This window comes from Cyanistes caeruleus, chromosome 4 (assembly GCF_971803275.1).
Source record: "Cyanistes caeruleus chromosome 4, bCyaCae1.hap1.1, whole genome shotgun sequence".
NCBI classification, from domain to species: domain Eukaryota; kingdom Metazoa; phylum Chordata; class Aves; order Passeriformes; family Paridae; genus Cyanistes; species Cyanistes caeruleus.
The window spans coordinates 76231263-76255315 of NC_141704.1; the positions used below are offsets into that span (position 1 = coordinate 76231263).

The 24053-nt window shown below is 39.5% G+C and overlaps 1 protein-coding gene across 2 annotated transcripts in view; it reads right to left on the reverse strand.

Annotated features, from left to right (window-relative positions):
* The window catches only part of ATXN10 (ataxin 10), a 96811-nt gene that overhangs the window by 30612 nt on the left and 42146 nt on the right, over nucleotides 1-24053 (reverse strand). For both annotated transcript variants that reach the window (XM_086885932.1, XM_023919078.2), the window contains 3 exons: nucleotides 19627-19792; nucleotides 15769-15877; nucleotides 13857-14026 (listed from right to left, as the gene is read on the reverse strand). In XM_086885932.1, the coding sequence (XP_086742058.1) occupies nucleotides 13857-14026; nucleotides 15769-15877; nucleotides 19627-19792 (445 nt within the window). The remainder of the gene's footprint in view (nucleotides 1-13856; nucleotides 14027-15768; nucleotides 15878-19626; nucleotides 19793-24053) is intronic.

The following is a 24053-nucleotide window of genomic DNA, read 5'->3' on the forward strand; positions in this document are numbered from 1 at the left end:
TGACTGATCCCCACCTTGTCACCCAGACCAGAACACTGAGTGCCATGTCACTGAACACCTCCAGAGGTGATGATTCCACCACCTCCCTGGGCTGCCCCTTCCAATGCCTGCCCAGCCTTTCCATGAAGAAATTACTCCTGGTGTCCAACATGAACCTCCCCTTCAGGCTATTTTCTCTTGTCCTGTCCCTTGTTCCCTGGGAGCAGAGCCTGATCCCACCTGGCTGTACCCTCCTCTCAGGGATTTGTGGAAAGTGAGAAGGTCCCCCCAAGCCTCCTTTTCTCCAGGCTGAACCACCCAGCTCCCTCACAAGCTCCTCACAGGACTTACAGAATACCCAAGTGCATTCTAAAATGCTTGCCCCCCACCCCCGAAAAGCAGATAAATGCACTACTTAACAAACCTCTCGTGTGGGTTGGGAGCTGTTTCTATTCTGAAAAACTGTTTTCAAGGAAAACAAACTACTGAATAGGTTAGGAATCAGAGAATGTCATGAGGTTAATATAGGAGCAGGGCACATTGCAGCTTCAAAACCATATGTGGTGATTCAAGAGGTGTGCAAATGAACTAGCAATGATCTGCCAAAGATGTACCCACATAGAACATTTTGAGGTGCAGGTCTCCATTGCCCAAACCAATGGGACCCAAGGTCTAATCCCTCCCAGTGTGATCAAAATAAATACAGTGACCATTACAGGATATGTAGAACATAGGGTGGAAGGAAGGACAAGATTAATCAACCTCATCTGAAGTGAACAATACGCTAGTGAAGTCTGAAGGCTGCAATAAACTTGGCTTATTTCAGCAGAGCTTCTGAGTGCATGAGCACTCATAGAGCTGGTGTGGCCAAGACTTGGCACTGCCTTGTGGGTGCTGCTCCCTGCTGCGTTTTTCAGACGGTTCCTGGGGCTGCTGGCTCCTGACAACCTCCATTCCTCTGGGCAATACTCAGGAACTGCTGAGCACACAGTACAGGCCATGGGCTCTCCCCAAGGAAAGGAAAGGCAGTTCTGTGATTTTATTTTGGTGGGGGAAGATTGAGGGGAAGAAGAGGAGAATGCTGGGATGTGCATGCGAGTCATGCCAAACTCTACAACTTGCCCTCAAGGCTAGAAATGGTCCCTCACACACTTACTTGCTGTACCCACCAGGGACTGGCCCAGCCCTCATGTGACATTGTTTCTTTGCTGACAATCCAGACTTACAGAAACCTGAGCAATTATTCTCTGCATTTACCTGAAATTCTAAGAATACACATTTCCTTTTAATGATTCACCAAGAATAACCTTTGCATAGAATCAGATTCTCTTATTAAGATAAATTTAGCCACCTTGTTGAGATTAAGATCAACTTTACATTTGGAAACAGACTCCCGATGTTGTGATTTATATGTCTATAAAAGCCATATATATGGTATGCATGATATACAATAACTCAGGAATGCATGCTCAAGCACTAAATTTCATGCTGAAAGTTCGCTAATGCCTCAGGCTACTGAGCGAGATGATACATGAAGCTGTACACAAGGATATTGCATAGTAGTTTCTTCATTTACCTCTAAATTACAACTATCAGAGGGTTTTCTGAGTATTTGTGTCTCTAAATGTCTTGCAGTCAGGTAATAACAACTGCAGGTACTACAAAAGTAAGATTCCCCATTTCTAGCTGAACTCCTATATCTGTGACAAACAAAATTCTAGGTTTTCAAATTAGCAAAGGTGTTGTTCAAATTCTTCTAAAAACTCCATAATAAATGTATCCTTTCATAGGGTTAATTTACCTGAAAATATTATTGCACAAATCAAGGCATGTATATATATACTCAAGCACTAAGCCAATTGTTTATACAATTTTGAATGTTCTGTTTTGCTTTATTTATATTGTTATTTCTTGTCTTGCAACAGATCATTAATTTGATGACAGCCTATATAGTCGAGACTGCAGATTTTAACTGAAAAACAGAAAGAGTTCTTGTTTCAAGACCATTTCATTACTCTACATTAAGTATATATACACCATGTTATTAAAAATTATTTAAAGGAAACCTATCCAAGCACAGCCAACTCTTCCTAGCAAGTCCATTAACAAGAAAAAAAATCTCATATGAACAGAGATTGAGGGTACATTTTCATAGATGAAATCTGTACAATGATTAATGCAATCATAAAAATTAAAACCTTTTCAAAAAACTTTGAATCCTAAAAATCACTACTTTTACTATTTTTAAAAAGAAAGAAAATTTCTAGAGGAGTTTAATAATAAACACTTTCATTTGAAGTTGATTTTCAAAGGAGCAGGTCAACACTTACAGAAATGCCTGCAGGAACAGGTTGACAGTAATGGTAGGTCAGAAGGTGACAGGGAAAAAAAGCCTTGAATCAGAACCGCAATCAGCTGCCAACTGGTTGATCTATTGTAAGGGAACTATAAGCTTTTTCTTTTTTTTCTCCTCAGCAGCTACACATTCTAAAAGTGCATTGAATGGTAAATTGCTCATGAATCTGTATAATTCAAGAGCTGGAAATAAGAGGTGACACTCCCAACCATCAAATACTCCATTTGGATTGTAGGTTCCAGAAGAACTGGCAGTAGTTAGTGTCCTCTCAAACTGCCTCTGCTTCTTATGCCTGGAGCTGTGGGGAATAGGAAGAGCTGCAACAACTAAACAGACCTGGCTGGAAAATACTGAGAGAGTGACATTCGAGTAGCAGGGAACAAAAGTTAGATACAGGTTAAAGGGAACCTACCAATTTATGACTACTTACAATGGACTGTTTGCATTATTGTTTGCATGCAAAACACTGCTTTCTTTAATTATGATTATTATTTTTATTTATTATTACTATTTTTAGCTACAATACTGAGTAACTGCCTGAAATAAAGACCTTCAATATTTCCAAAGCCAAATACACAATCATACTGGACTCAAGGATGAAGAGATTTTTAGAGAAGTTGGAAACTCTCCTATGGAAACTCTCTTATGGAAAATTTCAAACCCTGAACAGCTCCATGGGTAACAACCCTTATTTTCTAAAAAGACAGGATTTTTGAATTGATTTGGAAAATTGATTTGAAGGTAAATGTTATCATTTCCCCTTATTAAAATTCAATGTGTGTTGCCAGCTTCAATATGAATCCACTGAGCTCCATAATTGTGCTTTAGAACAGTAATTGCTAGACCAAAATCTAAATCCTTCTTATTTTGTCGTAGGTAAGATTAATGTCAAACCAAAGCTGACAGTAATGCTGAAATATACAGGAAAACAGAGAGGAGAGACACTTATATTCTGTACTTATTCTAGTTTATGAAGAACACAGAAAATTCTATCTTTACAGAATGAAGCTAATCCTCATAGAATCATGGCATGGTTTGGGATGGAAAGAACTTGAAAGCTTATCTCAATCCATTCCCTGCCATAGGCAGGGACACCTTCCACTAGACCACATTGCTCCAAAGCCCTGTCCAACCTGGCCAGATTCAATATTTCATCTCAAATATCAGCAAGGTTGTAATAATGTAAAAATATTAAATCAAACTGAAATATTGTACCTATAACCTCAAAAATAAGACTGAAATGAAACACACTATTTTTTTAGAGGCAATAAATGCTCTAATTTTTTTTTTTTTTTAAGCAACAAAATTATATGTTTTAAGTTAGACAAGCAGAATGCATAATGAAACTGAAGTCAGAATACTGCATCAGCCTTGGTTAAACCCATTCATACTGCATACAGATCCCCTGGGCTGGATGTTCTGTTCCAGAGGAAACCATCATCAGGAGATTATCATTCCCAGGGGTTGTATCATGACCTAAATCACATCCTGGGGTACACACACCATTCAAGACTTGTGCATTCTTGTGCTTTTCAAAGTACTCCTGGCTTGCAAAGGAAGACTTTTCAACTTCTGTAAGGTCATACCATGTATGTTCATACAATTTTTTCGTATTTTCAAGTATCAGTGTTGTTTTCCTTTCTTCTTTTTCACATCTGTAAGACTGTGCCAGAACTCATTTTTTAAACAAGTTTATTAAGAAATGCCAAAAGACATCACCTTGCTAGTAATGAAAAAATGATCCATCAAGGTACACAGAAAATATTTACGGTATTTTTTTAAAATTTAGCAGTGCAACCTTTCTTCCAGGAACTGGAGTTATGATTCTTAACCAAGAGAGTAACTAGGCTCATATATGAGAATCTCTTTCACAGTATATTTGTGTAATACAATTTGAACTCTGGTTGTGGGAAGATTATCAAAGGGAAGAAAATCAAAGATGTATAATACAATTAGTTTTAACAAAAAAAAGAAAATTATATATATACATAATAATACTACCCATCTTCTCGGTTTTATCCAGAGAAGCCTTCCTGGAATAGTACACTGAGGTAACTGAGGAGTCTGTGTGTGTGTAGGTTTTTAAATATATATGTATGTACACTGAATCACAGACTGGCTTGGGGTGGAAGTGACCTTTAAAGATCATCTTGTCCACACCCCCTGACATCTTCCACTATCCCAGGTTGCTCCAATTCCCATCCAACCTGGCCTGGAACATCCAGGGATGGGGCAGCCACAGCTTCTCTGGGTAACCTGTGCCAGGGTCTCACCACCCTCACAGGGAAGATGTCTACCCTAACCTATCTAACCCTGGCCCCTGTTAGTGTGAAGCCATTTCCCTTGTCCTGTCACTCCAGACCCTGGCAAACAGCCTCTGTCCATTCTTCTTGTCAGCTCCCTTCACTGGAAGGCCATGCTGTAGCTGGGGTCTCACCAGAGCAGAGTAATCAACTGCTGGCTACTCTTCTCTTTCAAGTATATATTATATATTTGTATTCATGTATATATTTTTATATTACATACCTACACAGATATATATATATATATATAATTATACAGCAAGTAAACCCCAAAATATCTAACTTCTATTAATTATCAATTTCCACATTCATCAATTAAGGGAAATACTCCATTTCATAAATGAGAACAATAAGACAAGAACACAATTTTGACAGAAAAGCAAGTGCAAAGAAATCAGACAGAGCTTTCTTCTGTCCCTCCTCAGATTACTGCTTTTCCACCTCAGAGGACGTTTGTGATAATGAGCCAGACTGACTCCGCAATAATTATTATATGGAACTTTTAATCTCGCTTTATCTTGTGAAGAATGACTTTGATCAAAACCATTCATTATCTGTGTATCACAACTGCAAGATTCCTACACCTACTTCACCCATTTGATACTAGCACACTGGAATGGGTTGACCAAGTACCAGGTGCCCACTATCACTCTTTCCTAGTGGGACATGGGAGAGGGTAAGATGGAGAACAACCACCAGGGTGAGATAAGGCAGCTTTATTACAGTGAAAGAAAAAGAAGCAAGATTGTGCATGTACATAAGCTCAAGAAAAAAAAAAATTGTCGACCTCTACTCATTAGCAACAATGTCCAGACACTTCCTGGGAAGCAGGACTTCAGCATACATAAGGATTCCTCCAGGAGGCAAACACTGAGGAATCACAAATGCACCCCTTTCCTCCTCTCTCCCTTAGCTTTAGGTATCTGAGCTGACATCATATGGTATGGAATATCCCTTTGGCTGATTTGGGTCAGCTGGCCTGGCTGTGTCCTCTCCAGGACCTTGCCCACTCCCATCCCCATCGGTGGGGGAAGGAATGTCAGAGGGACAGTGCTGAAGTAGCCAAAACACTGGTCTGTTATCAACACCTGTCCAGATACTAATGCAAAGCACAGCGCTGGAAGGGCTGAGAACTTGCCTCAGTCAGACTCAATACACACACAGATATTTGCACTCAATCCTCAATCATTGGTAACAAAGGGAATTTTGCAATTCCAGACTGTGAGGATGTATCTGAAATTTAAGGAGTCAGTCTTGTAGAAAAGGATTGTTTGGGCATACTATGTATTATCACTTTCTTTTCCCAAGCAGAGTCCATGGGAGCCTCTATCAGTCCTGGAAGGTGGATAAACAGGTGTACCAACCTGTTGTCTGCTCCCTTAGTCTCCCCCTCAGGCTAAGCCTATGGGGACCTGAATATAGAGTGACTATCAGTAAGTGCTTTCTCTCTTGCCACTTATGAGCAAGAAGGAAAATCACACTGGTGGCACAGGTTTCTCTTGCATTAGAGAAGAGTTTAATGTCAGCATATGTGATGGAAGTAATCAGTCTTGTGGTGCTACTCACTGAAAATGCTTTGGGAAAGGATGGAAGGAATCTTGCTAGCAGTCTTTAATTAACTAAATCTTAATACATACAATCAAGCCATCATCTTGGCTTTTGTACATCTAGCTTATTCTGCATTTCACAAACATCAGAGGATTAATTCAGTATCCTCTTGGTGCCCTGACTTTTAGCAAAGAGATGACCTGACATACTTTCATCTTGCTCCCACTCCTACAATAGCTAAATATAGGCCATGGTCCGTTCAAGGAACTTAAACCCAACTGTTTTACTAGTGCCTTTATGAGATCTTTGGTCAATGCCCCTTTGAAATACTTCCAGCAAACCACTTCTGCCATAACAATCTGAACATATCTCATTGACTGCAATTATGAGGTGTGAGAAACAATGCTCACTTTTAAAAAAAATTAAAGTTTTATTAAAAAAACCTTAACAAAATACAACAAAGGACTGAATAAGGAAAAATTACAGCATTGGGAGTCTCTGTGACCAGCAGCCACGTGCTTATCTATAACATGGAAGTTTTGCTTTTTATACCCTTGGCCCTTCACAAAGTCTTGTCAGTCAACTCCTTCTCTGCCATTCACTGGTGGAGATCATTTTCTTACAACTTGATTGGAGATCAGGTGTTGCCAAGCCTGCCTTCTCCAATGCCCGGACCAGTGTCAACAATACGAGGGGGAAGGGAGAGAGAACTATGGGGAGAACATTCTCTTAATATACACATCCCTTAATTGTGAGAGCCAACCATAGTATTACCCATCCATAAGATGAGGCAAACTTGGAAACTCACAGTTTTAAGCATTTAAATACTCATGAATGAGGCAATTCTTTGTTACTTCTTGATTGAAATACTGAGCTTTTTTGGTTAAAGGCTTTCAAAACAGCACATCTAATGTGAATTAGCATGCTAAAAATATCAGTAGACTGTAAAAGGAATATTAAGTCTTTTCTCTCTCACAAGACAGGCAGAAGGTCTGAATATTTATGAAGTCCTTAAACAATGCAAGGACTAAAGATAATTTTTCTAAAATCTCCTTAAAGACTGCAAGTTCTTCTCTCGTCACCTGTTCTACCATTGCTAACATAAAAAGCTAAGTAGGTTCTTCCAATAATTTTCTAATGATAACAGGAAGATTAAACTAGTTGATAAAAGCATGCAGAAGTGATCACCACTTATTTTTATATTATTGCAACCCCCTTATAACATTGAGGCTCTTTGAAGAGCCCACATTTTGAGCAGAAAAGATAACTGAATGGAGTTCTGCAAATCAGATCTGAATGTGCAGCACCTCTGCCTACACAGACTTGTGTAATCTCATCCCCCACCTCTTTAAAAATGAGACCAGTCCTTTGGTTCCTTTGGGCACAGGCATGACTAAACTTGGCTCAAGCATTGCCATGCAGAAGAGCAAGAAGCAAAATCCTGCAGGGCTACAATATAGAACAAACAGCATCACCCAATGGCAGAAATTCAAATCTGCAGATGTCTGTCACAACACTTTCTGGCTCCTCTGAACGATATGAAGGAAAACAGGAGAAATAGAAAAAAAACCCTAATAAAATAAAATGCTTGGTCTCTGAAGACTAGGTGCTCTAATACAGCCTCACATCCTTCAACAGCAGTTTTAGAAAACAATTAACAGCTGGAGCTGTGTCAGAGGAGGTTTAGGTTGGATATCAGGAAAGTATTTTTCCACTAGAGGGTGGGCAGGGACTGAAAAGGCTCCCCAGGACAGCAGTCACAGCTCCAAGGCTTCCAGAGCTCCAGGAGAGTTTGGACAATACAGGGTGGGGTTGCTGGGGTGTCCTGTGAAGGGCCAGGAGTTGGACTGGATGATACTTGTGGGTCCCTTCTACCTAAGGAGATTCTATTCTAGGATTCTAATTTTCAGGGCTGGTAAGAGAATTCAGGTGGGTTCAGAGGCACACAGGCAGAGAGAACTGAAAGTTGACAGCTGCTTTTTGACAAGGCAAAGCTGGGCTGAAGCCTGCATGTCATCAAATCTCTACTGAACCTGGTAACAGCTGTCACAGGGGAGGGAGTCAATAACTGAAGCCCACTGTCTGGCTCAGTGTTTCTCTGATTTTGGTGGGAAAGTTAGTACCAGAATTCAGTGGCATGTACTTAACATCCAGCTTTCTGATCACTGTGAAGGGCTCTTCCACTCCCTTACACACAAAGTCTCCTTGGTGCTCTCCTCACCCTGAATGCAGCACAGCATGCCACTAAAACCAAATCACTGCAGCAAATTCACCACAAAATGAAGTCTTTCACATGTCATGCTTCATTATTTCCTCCATGAAGCTATTTTATTCCAAAATGTGAACTGAGCTACATTATAGGCAGTGATGGTCAAATCTCAACACTTAGAAAAAAATAGTGATTTTTTTTTCTTTTTTGGTGCTGGTTCCAATATGTGGAAGAATGGATAGTAAGAGAATAGAGGTGGTGTAGCAGGCAACCCCCGCCCCTGATGAGTTGCAGCAGTAGTAATTACCAAAGAATGGAAGCAGCTAGCTTTAATAGGTCCCAGCTATGTCCAATAAGGATGTGAGTTATATAAGGGTGGGTTGGCCAGTGAAAAAGGAGTTGTGTGGTGCTGCCTGTGAGAATTTGCAGAGATAAGGTATGAAAGCTTTTAGGGTAATAAAGGGCTGATGCTTGCCACCATTTTCAGCATCAGCCATTTGAGTCTGTTGTCACTTATAAAATTCAGGATTGTCATAAAAATATAAGCAGAAAAACACTGCTGACTTTCACAGACAAAACCTACCAATTACAGAGCTCAGTCCTGCAACATCTTGCATGTTTTGTCCCTATCTAGCAAAGCACTGAAACATACAGAGAGCTACATGAGAACAGCCCCACCCAACCGGTGGAACCCTACAGAATTTTTGATACATGTGCAGGAGCTACACTTCAGAGCATCCAGGCCCAAAAGTCTCCCTCTTTTGTTCAATTGTAAACCAACAATCTTCTTCCATTTTAGGCCTCTGTTTAACATTAGGGAAATATAATAATCAGAATGATGAAAGTTTCTACTTATGATATCGAAGAGATTTAGTTCTCCCCCTACCATCTCTCAATAGCAGATAGTTAAATATGGGATGATCTTTACTGCAAGTAATTTCAAATCCTCCTATGCCAGAATGTAATTATTTTTAAAAAGTTACATTAATCCTGAAGAAGAAGAGATAAGCTCATGGGGTTTTTCTGAAAACCTTAGGTGAGAAAGAACCATTTGCTAAACTACGTAGTGTACTGAAAAGTCAGAGAGGAATGGCTTCAAACTGAAAGTGGGTAAGTTTACATTAGGTATTATGAAGACATTCTTCCCAGTGAGGGTGTGGAGGCCCTGGCACAGAGAATCTGTGGCTGCCCCATCTCTGGAAGTCTCCAAGGCCAGGTTGGACAGGGCTTGGAACAATCTGGGATAGAGGAAGGTGTCCCTGCCTATTGCAGGGGGGGCAACAAGATGGTCTTTGAGGTCCCTTGAAACCCAAACTATTATGTGATTCTGCAAAAACAAAGCATGTGTCTTTAATAAGAGTTTTTCTATTTTATATTTTTCCATTTTCTATTTTTCTTCACTATAGCAAGAAGATGAAGTTGAGGAGCTGTGTGGTCACAGTTTGATCTGTGGATGTTGGCACCTTCTGCTAAGTAGATTTGTTACACACCTTGCCCCCATGAAAAAAAGAGAATTTATAACTGAATTCCAAACAAATCAAATCTCGTTCATATTTTCAGGTAGAACAGTCTTCAAATTAGGATGCCAGTCTCATCTCATACAAAACAATTTGGCTTAGGTATATATATATATATATATATATATATATAAATCTAAGTTAATGTGAACACATTAAATAGTATACAGATGTTTTACTTGCTACTTTTATTAAGATCAGTTTTAACAACAGAAGCCTTTTTCTTTTCCCTTTTCTCCCAGAAGACTTCCTTTCTAGAGATCTCTTCATTGAAAAAAAATGGCATTATAACATTAGAGAAAGCACTGATGCCACCTCAAATAAATACAGGCACATGAAAAAAAATTATCCCTCATAAATTGTTCATTTGACTAGAGTTACACTGCCTAGGTAAGCAGGTGCCAGTACCAAGGGCAACTACATATTTAATTTTTCTGCCTATATTAACAACGGAACAGCTTTACCAAAGAAACAGATTCCAAGATTAGCATGTGATGATTGAGTTCATCAGCATTCATAGTACCTAAAATGTCCTTGACAGCTTTAGGGACAGGAAATAAGGTTGTGCAGAGCAGTGCTAGGTGTCACAATAAGGCAGAGATCAGTCATCTCCCCTTCCATGTATATGATTCTTGTAAAGGAACACAGAAACAATGATCTGTTTTGAGTTTGTTTCATTTCTACAATAAAGAATTATATCCTCTGGAATTCATTCACTAGGTTTCTTTTGTAAGTTTTGTTCTTTATTAAACAGTTCTGTACTAAAGCAGCAGAATGAGCTAAATTAATCCATCATGTCATAGCTCTGAAAGTGAGAGTGGAAAGTAAGTATCTAAAGCCTTCCCCAAAAAAGCCAGTATCAAGTCTGTTTCCATGATAAAAGTGAGGTATTTAGGAGGCAAGTCTAACAAGGTAATGTATGGAAGAATTTTCACTTTTTCCACCTGATAGCTTTATTCATCACCTACCAGCCAAAACCTCCACCCTTTGCTCAGCCTAAGAACCCAACTCCTTCCTTCCAGTGTATTTAATACAAACATACAATGCATCTTTGTGAAGGAGACATAACACAAAACAGAAGACTGCCCCTCATGTATGAGAGTAACTCTTGACAGCCCTTCCTCCTAAACAGAAGGAAAAAAGAATGGAACTGCACACCCACTGCAGGCTCTTGGCAGGCCCAACACAGAACAAGCTTACCCCTTGACATCCCAAGTACAGGACTTTTATTTGTTGTTCTCTCCTCTTCAAGAGCTAGTGCAACTCAGGACATGAAGGGACCCAAAATGGGTCAGTCCAAAGGGAATGTTTTATCTTAAGAACACCAACCCATCCAGGCTTGCAAAACACCAAGTGAGCAAGCCTGGCAAGACCCCTGCTAGTAACTGTTTACAGGTCTGCCCACTCCCTTGAATTGTAAGGACCTATCACAACAATGGAACTAGACTATGAGGAAGAAAGGATGTAAAGAATGCATTCCTAATGTAATGGAGTACAAGCTAAAGAATGCATTCTTAAAGCAAAGACTGATTTTAAACAGAAAGTGAAGAAGCAATGAAGTGCTAGCAGGGTATCTCTCTGTTCCAAAGCATTACAAGATTTTTCCCCACTGCCAACAAACCAGTCCACTAATCCTCTGCAATTATGGTTGTTATAGCAGGTGAAGATTATGAACAGAGAGGTGGAAAAGCAGCCTTTGCAGAGCGATTCTCATCTCCCTCCAGACAGTTTGTAGCTTTAGCTCCAACCAGCAACCCGTGCAGTTGACCTGCCCCGCTGAACTTGGAGACATGCACTGCAGGACCCACACCCAAGAGGGCAAGTAGCCTGGGTGTCACTCAGCTCAGAAAAGAGCTCCTGGATGCAGTGATCCAACTGTTTCACAGTGAGCTTGGCCCAAGTCACTACTCAAACCCCAGATCTTTGGATATTGCTTTTTTTTCTAGAACAACTCGGGCAAATCAACATCAAGCATTAAGGTTATATTACAGATCCATAGAATAAAATCATAGAATTGCCTGGGTTCAAATAGACCTTAGGGATGACAATGATTTTCCAAGCCCCCTGCCATGGACAGAGACATCTGCCAATAGACCAGGTTGCTCCAAGCCCTACCCAGTCTGGCCTTGGACACTCTTAGGGATGGACCATTCACAACTTCTCTGGGCAACCTGTGCCAGGGCCTCATCATCCTCACAGCCAAGAATTTCTTCCTAATTCCTAATCCTAATTCCTGTTTCCAGGCTCTTCCTGCCATGCAGCCCTCTCCTGCAAGGCAACCATCCAGGCTGTCCTGAGAGAAAGCCACTTCCCCAGCCCACAATTCCCACTTTCCCACCCCTTCTCCTTCTCCCACAGGAGAGCAACAGCCACTGGGTAAAGTCCAAGGTCTCTCACACACACTGGTCACTTGGCTGGTTACATAAACCCCACAATCCACCCTTTTTACATTGCTTTTGACTGAATACAGACAACAAACTCTGTGTAGACCCAGTAACGGATACAAAATCAGACCTACATTGTGAGGTACATGTCTGAAGTGAGGTGGGAACTCAGTTCTAGGTCTGAGCCTTGCACCACTTTGAAAAAATAACTCTTACCTCAAAACTGTTCTTATCTGTGCAATGACAGCAGGTGCTTGTCCCATCCTCACAAGCATGTGTCTATGTATGAAAATAACCTTACAAACTGCTTTAAATATATGAAATATATCCATATTTATTTAAATAAATATTATTATTTATTTAAATTTATTTTAATTAACTAAATTTATTTCACATTTGATTTAATATTTAAAATTAATTATTTAAATTAAATATTAAATAAACTGAAGGTGCAGACAGGATATTATACAACTGGCATTACTGACGTTTCAATGGCACGTAAATAAAGTACCATGATATCACACCAGAATTTAAATAATTTTTAAGACAGCATAAGGCAATACTATTTTCAGGCAGTTTATAGCAATTTAATACCCAGCTTCCATTGAAAATATTAAGTCTGCATGCTTAATTGCTCCAGGGACCTTTGAGAATCCCAGCAAAAAGGATAATAAGCTGTAAATCAACCCTTTCAAAATTAAGCAACCCTCTTCCCTCCACTATCATTAGGTATTCCATAAAAATGTACTTTATTTCCACAAACACATATTACATCAAAATGGGTTAGAGACATAGCTAAGCAAGAATGATTAACAGCATTAATAATATTTTTCAGACATATTAAAAACTTTGATTAGATACTCTTAATATGAATGGGGAAGAAGATCATGCCTGTATTACCCATCCAGAGGATCTTAATACTAGAATTTGACAGACAAAGACACTTTTGGAAGTGTTTTTCTTGCTGAAACTAAGATAGTCTAATAAATCCTGGAGGAAAGCCGTATCTTTTATCACTCAAAAAAAACCCCAAAAAAACCAAGTTAATATTTAAAGCTTGCTGCTGTTTCCCCTTTATTCCCACTGTGGAAACAAAACTGGTTTTCTATATAGGAATTATAAGATAAAGGGTTTCAAGTGATTTGATAAAGGCAGACCTGCATTTTTGAAGTGACATGAAAAAGGGAGAAAAATCATTAGACTAATTCAAAGATTTAAAGTTAAGTCTATACAACAATTCACATCCATTTCCCTTCAAAGTGAAACTGAAACTCAACTTGAGACTTTTCAAAGAAAGTGCAAAAGTGAAAACTATAAAGGAATTAGGCACTGGCTTGCATTCTACAGGGCTGAAACAAAAGGTAGGCAGGCAATTACATTGTTATCAAAAAGTCAGCAGAAATGTGATAGTAATTCATATTCACTAAAAAAAAAAGCTTCCTTTACACAATCAATTTTACAATTTACAAATCAATTTCTAGACCAACAGTATATTTCCTTCTTTATAGCCAGACATCTGTTTACACATCAGAACTCTGTCAGAAAAATGTGTAAGCTCACCTTCTCTTGGTTTTCCTTATTCTTGTAACACAGATTTCCAATCAAACGAATGAGATGAGATTTGAAACCCACAGCTGGATGTGAAATTTCTTCCTGCCCTGTCACAGCATGGGTGGCAGTGAAAATATTTACAGCCTGTTTCCCAGCAAGGTGAGTTAATCTCAGGGTATCTAGAGAAAACATTTTAGTACATTACCAAGAGAAAATTAGTCTCACATGGCACAGAGCTTTATTATCAATTGTTGAGTTCAACGCTAAGTAACATAATTTCTGATATTCAACATCATGTCAAAGAACTATGAAATTTTACCTCATTGTGTGATTTAGGCTAATATAATCAACCATAAAAGACTAGCCCAATGTCGGAAGGCATTTTTGCATACTTTTTAAACCCTTAGATAGTTCTCACATGAAGGCTGAAGGCTGCTGCCATCCATCTCCACCTGAAGATTCAGAATTTGTAGGCTGTTGAGAATTCTGGGACCATAAATATATTGCTAAAACCAAGATTTTTAGAAAACTTCCTGTAGCTTGAATATGTCACAGCAATACATACTAACCCCAGAATCCCTTTTTCATCTCTTCTTCGGCCTGTTCCTGGCACTGTAGCATGGCGAGAAATTTCAAGTACACAAAATTACAGAACAGTTTGGGTTAGAAAGGACTTTAAATATCACCTTATCTCATCTGCCATGGGCAGGGACACCTTCCACTATCCCAGGTTCCTCTAAGCCCCATCCAACCTGGCCTTGGGCATTTCCAGGGATGGGGCAGCCACAGCTTCTCTGGGCAACCTGTGCCAGGGCCTCACCTCCGTCACAATCTAACCCTACTCTCTTGCAGTTTGAAGCCATTCCCCTTCCTCTGTCACAACAGGTCAATAGCATCCCTCCATCTTTCCCACAGGTTCCCTTCAGGTACTGGAAGGCCACAATTATGTCTCCCTGAAGCTTCTCTTCTCCAGGCTCAACAATCCTAATTGTCTCAGCCTCTCCTCACAGCAGTGCTGTGCTCCATCCCTCTGATCAACTGTAAGTTTCCTTAACATACACATCCACAAAATAAATCCTGTTGTTAGTCATCTTATTGTAAGCCATAATTCTACAAAGCTGCCACCAAAAATAGAGGTTTGGTTGCTTTTTATGTTTTTCTTTTGTTGTTGCTGGAGATCTTTTCTTTATTTGGATTTTTCTTTGCTTGTTTAGTCTTTTTTACAATAAGAACCCTTCAAACATTTCAAAAGGAGTCATTGCTAGCAACTGTTTCAGTTTTTTTATTTTTTAATTTTTACCTATTTGTCTTAAAAATACACAAAGTTTTACAATATTCTCACAAAATGATAGCATACCTCAATCTCAGAATGCTAAGATGTAAAAAAGCACAGGTCATGGTATGTATCACCCCTCCCTTGAGCATCTTTGGAACACCTTGGCATAATTTTCTTTGTGTACAAAGAAAATTTTCTTCCCTTGCTGATTCTTAGCTTCTTTAAAGTTGACCTTTAAAAGTCACAGGATTTAATTAATAAAATTCAAATTGCACTTAAATTTTAGAAATTTGGGAAACAAAAGAGAACAGGCATGGAGGACAAGCCCTTTTCCTACTTCTTCATGGAACTCTTCCACGCATTCAGCCAGTGGAAGAGCATAGGAAGCAGCTGTCCATTGCATCCCTTTCTGTAGGAAAAGAGCATTGCTGATACTTGAATCAAGGCTCTGTTGGGCAACACAGACCAGCAGAGAAAGCAGAGAAGCAGAAAATTTCCAGGATCAAATATCTGAAAATGCAGATTAACTACTTCTCCTATTTATTTACCTTATTCAGAGGCCAGAATTGTAATTACCACCAGTTGTGAAAGACATGTTTTCATTCACAGAGCATCAACAGTTAAGCCTTGTGGATATTGACTCACCTACAGCTGTTTCAAGCAAACCAGGGAATGCCTGCAGATGTTCCAGCTGGCTGTTGTTTGAGGTCATTTCACAAAGAACGTCGAGAAGACGAATTGTCACCAGTGCTTCCTGGAATGAAAACTGCGTTTCTGAAAATGGCCTATAAAGGCTATCGTAAAAACATAAACCCAGAAATGTAAACAGGGGAAAGGAACTCTCAGCATCTCAGGTTCTGTGCAGGTCTTCCAAACTGCCAAGAATAAATTTATATAAAATTAGGGCAACTTTCTAAAATAACAATAACATATTAGATTGCAATAATTTCTTTTCTACAGTTAGTGTTATATCTGCCTGAAAAATCATGGGGAAACCAAAACAGAGCCATAAGGGATAAAATTTTAACAAAAACAGAGTCACTTCCAAAAGCAAAAATACAGAAAATTACTAGCTGAGAAATTATTTCTGTATAAATGTTTTCTTTGAATTTATTCAGTCAGAGCGTTCCACTTTAAAGACACAAACACCGCCTGCAAGACACCAATTTGTTATCCACAGGAATTCTGTAAAGTTCTGTGGTCAAAAGAACTTTGGCTGTGAGAATTTACATTATTATTGTGTAAATAGGATTGCAGTCAGAGATTCAGCATTTTGGTTAGGTATGAGACACAATTCCATTTGCATATTATTTATTCAGCCAGAGAACTATTTTTTCTCACCAAATATGTTGTTCCTGCTTATAATGATAATCCAGCACTTACAAAATTGCCTTAAGAGCACATGACAGAATTTGGAACACCACATATTGCTCAAGAGCCAGGCTGTGTCTGCAAGATGATCCCACTCCAGGTGTGTAATATAAACTGCAAGTAGCCATGAAAAGGCTCAGACATTGGTCACAGTTAACTATTCCTGCCTTTTCTGGTCCAGGAAAAAAAAAAGGGTTACTTAACAGTATAATATTTTGGATTCACATAATCAACACAATGTTATTCAAATCATCAATAATAGTACTCAGTAATTAAGTAGTACAATTATATTCATTCACTGCTCCTTGAAAACACCAAATTGCTATAGGGTCTAGGTACTAAATCAGTAATTTCATTTTTTGACCCATATAGATGCAGGAAAGTGCAAGTCTTGCCCTAAATTACTCAATAAACTGCTTTATCAGCACAGAGGCAGACTCTAAACACATCTAAACATTAAACACTCCAAACATTATCCTCTTGCAAATTAATAATACCACAGTTGTATTTCAGAGACAGTAACCAGCTTTTTACAATTTTTAGGAGGAACAGATTATTTAAAAACCATAGAAGAACTCCCAAATTTTCATGTATATTTGTAACTTGCTAAGTTCAAAAAATTGTTCCTTCCCTGCTGCTGACTTGACTTTGAATTTGGAAAAAATTTTGGAAAAATCCACATTTTTCCAAACCCAAAAAAAAAGGGGTTTTTTTGCCCTCCACCTGTATAAAAGAAAGGCAGTAAAGGAAAATACTTCCTTCTGAAGTTCAAAATCCAAAACAGTTTGAAGTCTGACAGACATTCCTATATGGATGCAATCTGAAAAGTAAATAAGGAAGTAATTCATGACTTTTTAAATAAGCATATTTAGAGCAAGATACAGAAAAGATGTTCCTTATAAAGAGATGAACTAAGTCCAGGGAAGGTTTTTATTTTGCAAATATGGTTTAAAGTTAGTACAGGCAATCTGATGCTCAATTCAGGCTTCAAATGGAAAAGTTGTTTTAAACATTGGCTTAAGCATTGCAAAAGCATATGATTAGCTGCTCATGGGTTTAAGATGCAAGCTACAAGACCTGATTTTCCTTAAGAAAACAAGTGTCTACATATAACAAATTAAACAGTGGATGGGGACACCCAGACAACATTCTGGGAGTCAGGCCAGTCCAAGGACTGTTCCCTAAAGTTTTCCAGTGGGGCCTCAGAGCTCTGGAGTCTAAGGCAGCTTACTACTACAGACATGGCCTGAGCAAGGTACTCGGTTTGTGGGCCACAGAAAAGGCTAGGCAAAGCCAAGTTGAGTATCACAGATGTTGCCTAAAGCATTTTTAATGACAGACTCTAAATGCACAACTAATTTTTTTTCAATTAAATACAACTGCTACACAAAACCTGAAAATAGTTATAATAATGAGGAGAAATTGATGCAATTCTTTATAATTTCTTGCAAGAAAAGAAACAGTTTTATGAAGTTAGACTGGAATTTCTCTTTTCCCACAGTAAGCATACATTGTGAACAAATGTATACACAGATATGTATGCACACATATTGTCCTCAACTTATTCACCTATCAAGACTTATATTTTCTGTCCATTCAGTGAGCCCCATTTTCCCACCAAACAGTGACACTCAACTTATCATACATCTTGTTTATGTGAGAGAAGAATAAGAAGTCAGTGTCAATCGGGGCAAGTTATGCAGTAATATTCACAATACTGCTGTCCCAGCACCTTCTTGTTGGACAGAGACCTTGTTCTGGTGGGTGCAAACAAATAGTTTGTTTCCATGAACTGAAACCACAGAAAGCGGCTGGAAAGTAACCACAAAGGATAAAAAACAAAAAAATAAAGAAGGCAGGGGGGGAAAAAAAAAGCAAAGATTGAATTGTCTCAATGTACAGCCTCTCACTGCCAAGTTAATACCTTTTCCAGAAGTAGCCACTTAAGTTATCTGACATAAGTTAGACCAACCAATTGGGGCAGTGGGGAGGCAGTGTTTCTTGGACAGACAAGAAGAGATTGTGCGCTTGTTGGTTTGTGTTTTGGTTTTTAAACACATCTCCACCACCTCCCATAATGTGATTTACGGTATTTTTTCACAACATGTCTCAACCTACTTTTAAAATTCTTGTGTCTATTTAAACGAAAAATGCCAAGCAAGTACAACACTTTTCAACATTTTCATATAAAAGCATTTAAGATAAATGTTTTTTTACTTCGATAATAAATTATGATACTTCTTCTCTAGAGTTTTTGGAAGTGAAACTATTGCACATTAATTTTTATATGAACAATAAAATACTCTGACTACATGTATATTACTGCTTCCCATCTATGAACAGAATAAATATTTTTATTTTGGTTCATATTTGAATCACAGGATCATCACAGAATCACAAAATATTCTGAGCTGAAAGGCAGCCAAGAGGATAAAGTCCAACTCTCAGGTAAAAGGCCCATATGGGGATCAAACCCACAACCTTGGTGGTACCAGCACTATGCTCTGACCTCATCTCAGGTCATGGTCTGAGTTGGAAGGGACCTTAAGGCCCATCCTGTCCCACCCCCTGCCTTGGGCAGGGATACCTTCCACTAGATCAGGTTGCTCCAAGCCCTGTCCAATCTTGCCTTGGACACTTCCAGGGACAGGGCAGCCACAGCTTCTCTGGGCAACCTGTTCCAGGGCCTCACCAACCTCACAGGGAAGAATTTCTTCCTAGCATCTAATCTATCTTTACTCTCTGTCAGTGTGAAGACATTCCCCCTTGTCCTGTCACTACAAGCCCTTCTAAATTTGAATTAATAACAATTCCCAACTCAAATAAATTATAGAAGTGATCCTTAGTAAGATAATAAAATACCCAAATATGTAACAACTTGAACATTTCTCAGATTTTGAAACATTTAACAATGGGGTAGACTTATTCCAAAGTACCATATCCTTTGCCATCCTCAAATTAAAAGCAAAAGTTGGCTGCTGTCCTATGGGCTCTACTGTGCACTTTGCCACTGCTTTCCCAACATAAACTGGAAATGGTACTGTTATGTATGCCCCCTTGTGCAACAGTGGCAATGAGGAATCATCATGTCTATGTTCTAAATTCCAGTACTTAAACGGTTATCAGTCATACCTCATCTTCTGCATCTGCTGCAGCGGTTAACTTGAGCACAGCTCCACATTTCTCTTGGAAGCAGACTGCAAGGAAGTCAGCATGTCTCACAAACACATTCATTTCTTCACTGGTAACTGAGTCCTTGTCACTTAATTTCACCATCATTAGCTCTAAAAAAGTAACTCTGGAGACAGGAAAAAAAATTTGTTAGTCAGATTCACGGAGCCATACAGAATTATCAGTAGAGCAAGCAGTAGTTAAAAAAGATAAAAACAATTATCATGCTTGTAACAGAGAGAAGTTTTGAAAATCAACAAGCCTCATGAATACTGGCAATCAGTTTCTGTCTCCTGGGCTTTTTTTTCTGTACAGAATTAATTTAATTCATCATTTAATTAATACAATCTGGCCAGACTGTCAATATTTTTCTCAAGTCTATTTCAATTTATAATTTCTTATATCCCAAAAAAAAATCACTGAGAGTGCATTTTCCCTGTATCTAAAATTTCCAGCAAACCAGCTCTTAAAAGCTGTTTGTAAGAATAGCAAAATAAGCACAGACTATTTGACAGCTTCTGTTTGAAAAATACAGGTTTTCACAGCCCTTGCCTTGCCCACAATCCTTCACTAACTCTTCCCCACACCCCCAAAACAATTCTGAGCCCAAACAGGGAAAATAAAAATTGATATGCACACTCTGTTCTTTACAGTCATTTCATAACTGTTACTAGATGGACTATGTAAATCTAAGTTAATCACTTATGTACCCAGTCAGAGATATTCAATGTATTAAGCTGGCAAGTAATAACTAGATACATAATGAAGTCCTGTGAAATCTACTTGGGCTGTGTTTTTTAACAGCTTTAATGTAATTTTATTTCCAACGCAGTTTCATGTTGTCAGGGCAAATTGGAAGCATTTTGTGGAAGGAGGACTTGGACATGGCAGAGGCTCTCCTATAGGTCCCTACTCCAGTCCAGCACACAGAGACTGGTGAAGTCTCACTCTCATTCTCTCAAACTGAAAGAACACTGTTAATTGAATGAATTCAAAAGCCAGCTCAGGCTTTTCTTTCAGTGAAATCTTTGAAATTCAGATGGAAGGACTGACATTTAAACATGTGGAATAGTTCAAATGCTTTTTCTTTTAAATTTACCACGCAGGTTGTCAGAAGAGAAAGAGAAACATCTTTTTCTGTGGATAAAGCTTGGTCACTGCTTTATTAACATCCAAGAAATCACCTCTATTAATCACAAAACAGCTGCTTAGTCCTTGCTAAACTCAGTTCTCAATGTCATAAATACAGCTGCATTAAACTATTATCTGAAGGAGGACAAAATTTTTTTCAACATGGCAGCACTTCTGTGCTGCTGGCACATTTGGCAAAGGGCAGACTCCAAAGAGGAGGCTGGAGCAGCCTCTCTCAGGGGCTCTGCTCATGGTCTGTTTGTTCTGCAGGTTACAGCTGGTGCACCCTGCCCATCTCCAAATGACCAGAGTCCAGCTCCCCGACACCCTGCACTGACCAATGGCTTTCCCATTTGGCATCCCATATAAAACCCAAGCCCACAGATCTGTCATTTGCCCCCAATACAGGGCAAGACTTGGTACATCAGTTTTCACCAAATTTAGAGTCTTTCAAGCATGTGCTTTCAACACAGGCTGGTCACTGACTTGATGAACAAAGGAATTATTCCAGTACTGCAGTGTACTGGAATACAACCAGTGGGTTGACCCTGGCCAGATGCCAGGCACCTATCGAAGCCACTATATCACTCCCCTCCCTGCTTTAGCTGGACAGGGGAGAGAAAACTTCACTAACGGCCCGTGGGTTTAGATAAGGGCCACAAGAGATCATTCATCAAATACTGTCATAGCAAAACAAGCTTGAAATTAGAGATACAACTTAAATTCATTACTAACAAAATCAGAGCACGCTAATGAGAAATAAAATAAAACCTTAAAAACACCTTTCCCCCACCCCCCTCTCATCCCCAGCTCTCTCTCCTACCCCAGTGGTGCAAGGAGACAGGGAATGGGGGTTATGGTCAGTTCATCACCCACCATTTCTCCCTCTGCTCACGAAAAGGAGTCACTCCCCTGCTGCACCGTGGGGCCCTTCCCACGGGATAGAGTTCTTCATGAACTTCTCCAGTGTGAGTCCATCCCACAGGCAACAGATCCCTGCAAACTGCTGCAATGTGAGTCCATCCCATAGGCAACACTCCCCATCAAACTGCTGCAGCATGGGTCACCCTACCATGGGTACAGTCTTTCAGGGACAGGCTGCTCCAGCACAGGCCCCTCTCTCCACAGGCTCCCACGGGGTCACAGCCTCCTCTCAGGCATCCCCCTGCTCTGGCATGGGTCTGGGTCTCCTCCATGGGCTGCAGGTGGATCTCTGCATGCCCATGGATCTCCATGGGCTGCAGGGGCACAGCATGGTCTGTGCCTCGGGCTGCAGAGGGATCCCAGCTCCAGTGCCTGGAACACCTCCTCCCCTCCTTCTTCACTGATCTTGGTGTCTGCAGAGCTGTTCCTCTCACATATTCTTACTCTGCTCTTCCCCGACTGCAATTACAGCTGTACAAAAACTTCTTTTTCCTTTTTTCTGAAATATGTTATCACAGAGACATTTACCACCATTTCTAATTGTCCCAGCCTTGACCAGTGACATGTCTGTCTTTGGAGCTGCCAGGGACTGGCTCTGCCAGACACGGAGGGAGCCTCCAGCAGCTTCTCACAGGAGCCACCCCTGTAATCCCCCTGCTACCAAAACAAGGCCATGCAAACATAAAACAAATACTATCTTCTGCTTGACAGGATTCAGCGCTTCTTGCACCAATAATCCAAATAATAAATGTTTAAAACTGACAAGCAATCCTTTCGTAAACAAGCTGAAAAGTCACCACACTTCTATAAACCCCATTAAATAGATTAAATGGTTGCTAATAGGGAATTTTTTTTGTACTACTCTTCCCCTTGCAATATGAATGGATGCCTTTTTCAACAACTTCAGTCCTTCGTTAAAACACCACCTGAATGTCATTTCTTTGGAAGTTTTCTGGTCTCTTTAGGCATTCAAGTCAAACTGTTCTGCTGAGTTTTCTTCCAGGCACAGTCATTCAGGACATGCCCATCTTTCTCTGAATTTCAAGCAAGCCTTGCTATTTAGCCAGTAATTTCTTGAGAGTGATGTGCTTTGTTCTGGTGCAAGTTCCCTCACATTCCTTTTTTCTATCATTTCTCTCAGTTTTCTTTTAAGACTCACCCTAATTTTTCCAAATTAGTTCTCCCAGACAATGCAATTTGCCCATTTCTTTTAAATAATCTCACAACTGTTGAGCCATTCAAATGACAGTGTTTCTTCCTATTTGTTTGCCTGCAGCTAAATACAACAAATATGACAACTGCTAGTACCAGTTGAAATTTTGTAACACTCAGTTCAATATCTCAAATCTAATTCTGTGTATTATATTTACAATTATACCTCTGTTTGGAAATAATCATGCCATGTCATCTTCCTTTTCTTTAGGCACTACTGAGGAATACCTTTTGTGAATCTCTGGCAGTTTTTTTCCCCCCTAGACAAATAGAAACCAGTTCTTCCTGAAGCCTACTAAATTGGCATAAACTTAGAACAGCCACTATAAGGTATTTGCAGTCATCAGTAAAACAAACTTTTGTCTCCTATAGCCTGCAAACAAACCACAGAACTAAAGTGCAATTTAAATCTGGAAGCACATTACTACACAATAAAATGCTGCCTCACTAAGCCTAAAACTAGTAGTGTAAAATTCTATTGATTTTCTTAGCATCAAACAATATTTGCATCAAATGTGGTTTTTTATAACCTCTTAACAAGCGCTATACACTTGGGATATTCTCCTTCTGTGACTGGCTTCTTCTTCCTGAAACACTTCCCTGACAGTAATGGTTCCATGAGATAAATTAGGCCCTTCCTCACAACTTTGACTTCTTTCATCTTCAAATGATACTTGTGAGCATATTAAATGAAATCTGGCAAATTTGTGAGCAGCTGTAGTTCGGTGCTACCTTTGGCTACCCTATGTCTGTGAGCATTGCCAGGAACAAAACCATCCCAAGCACTGACAATGCTAGCCCTGAGCATTAGCTGAGCATTAGCAAGAAGTGGTGCTGCTTACACGACTTGAGTGCCCATTTCCTGGCAGGAAATTCCATCAGTGGCTGCACCCTTCACTCGGGACACTTCACCTGACAACACTAAAATCAAACCTAGAGATGCAAATACTTGAGCATCTTAAAAACACCTGAAGCTATTCAGCTGCACTTTTTCATGCTGTTAAAAAGCCCTTCTTAGAAGGGACAACAACTGATGTGCTCATTTTTTAAGATTTTATAATGTAATTAAGACAAGCAAGACATGAACTTACAGTGTCCATGCTCAAGGTTAACTTGGATGA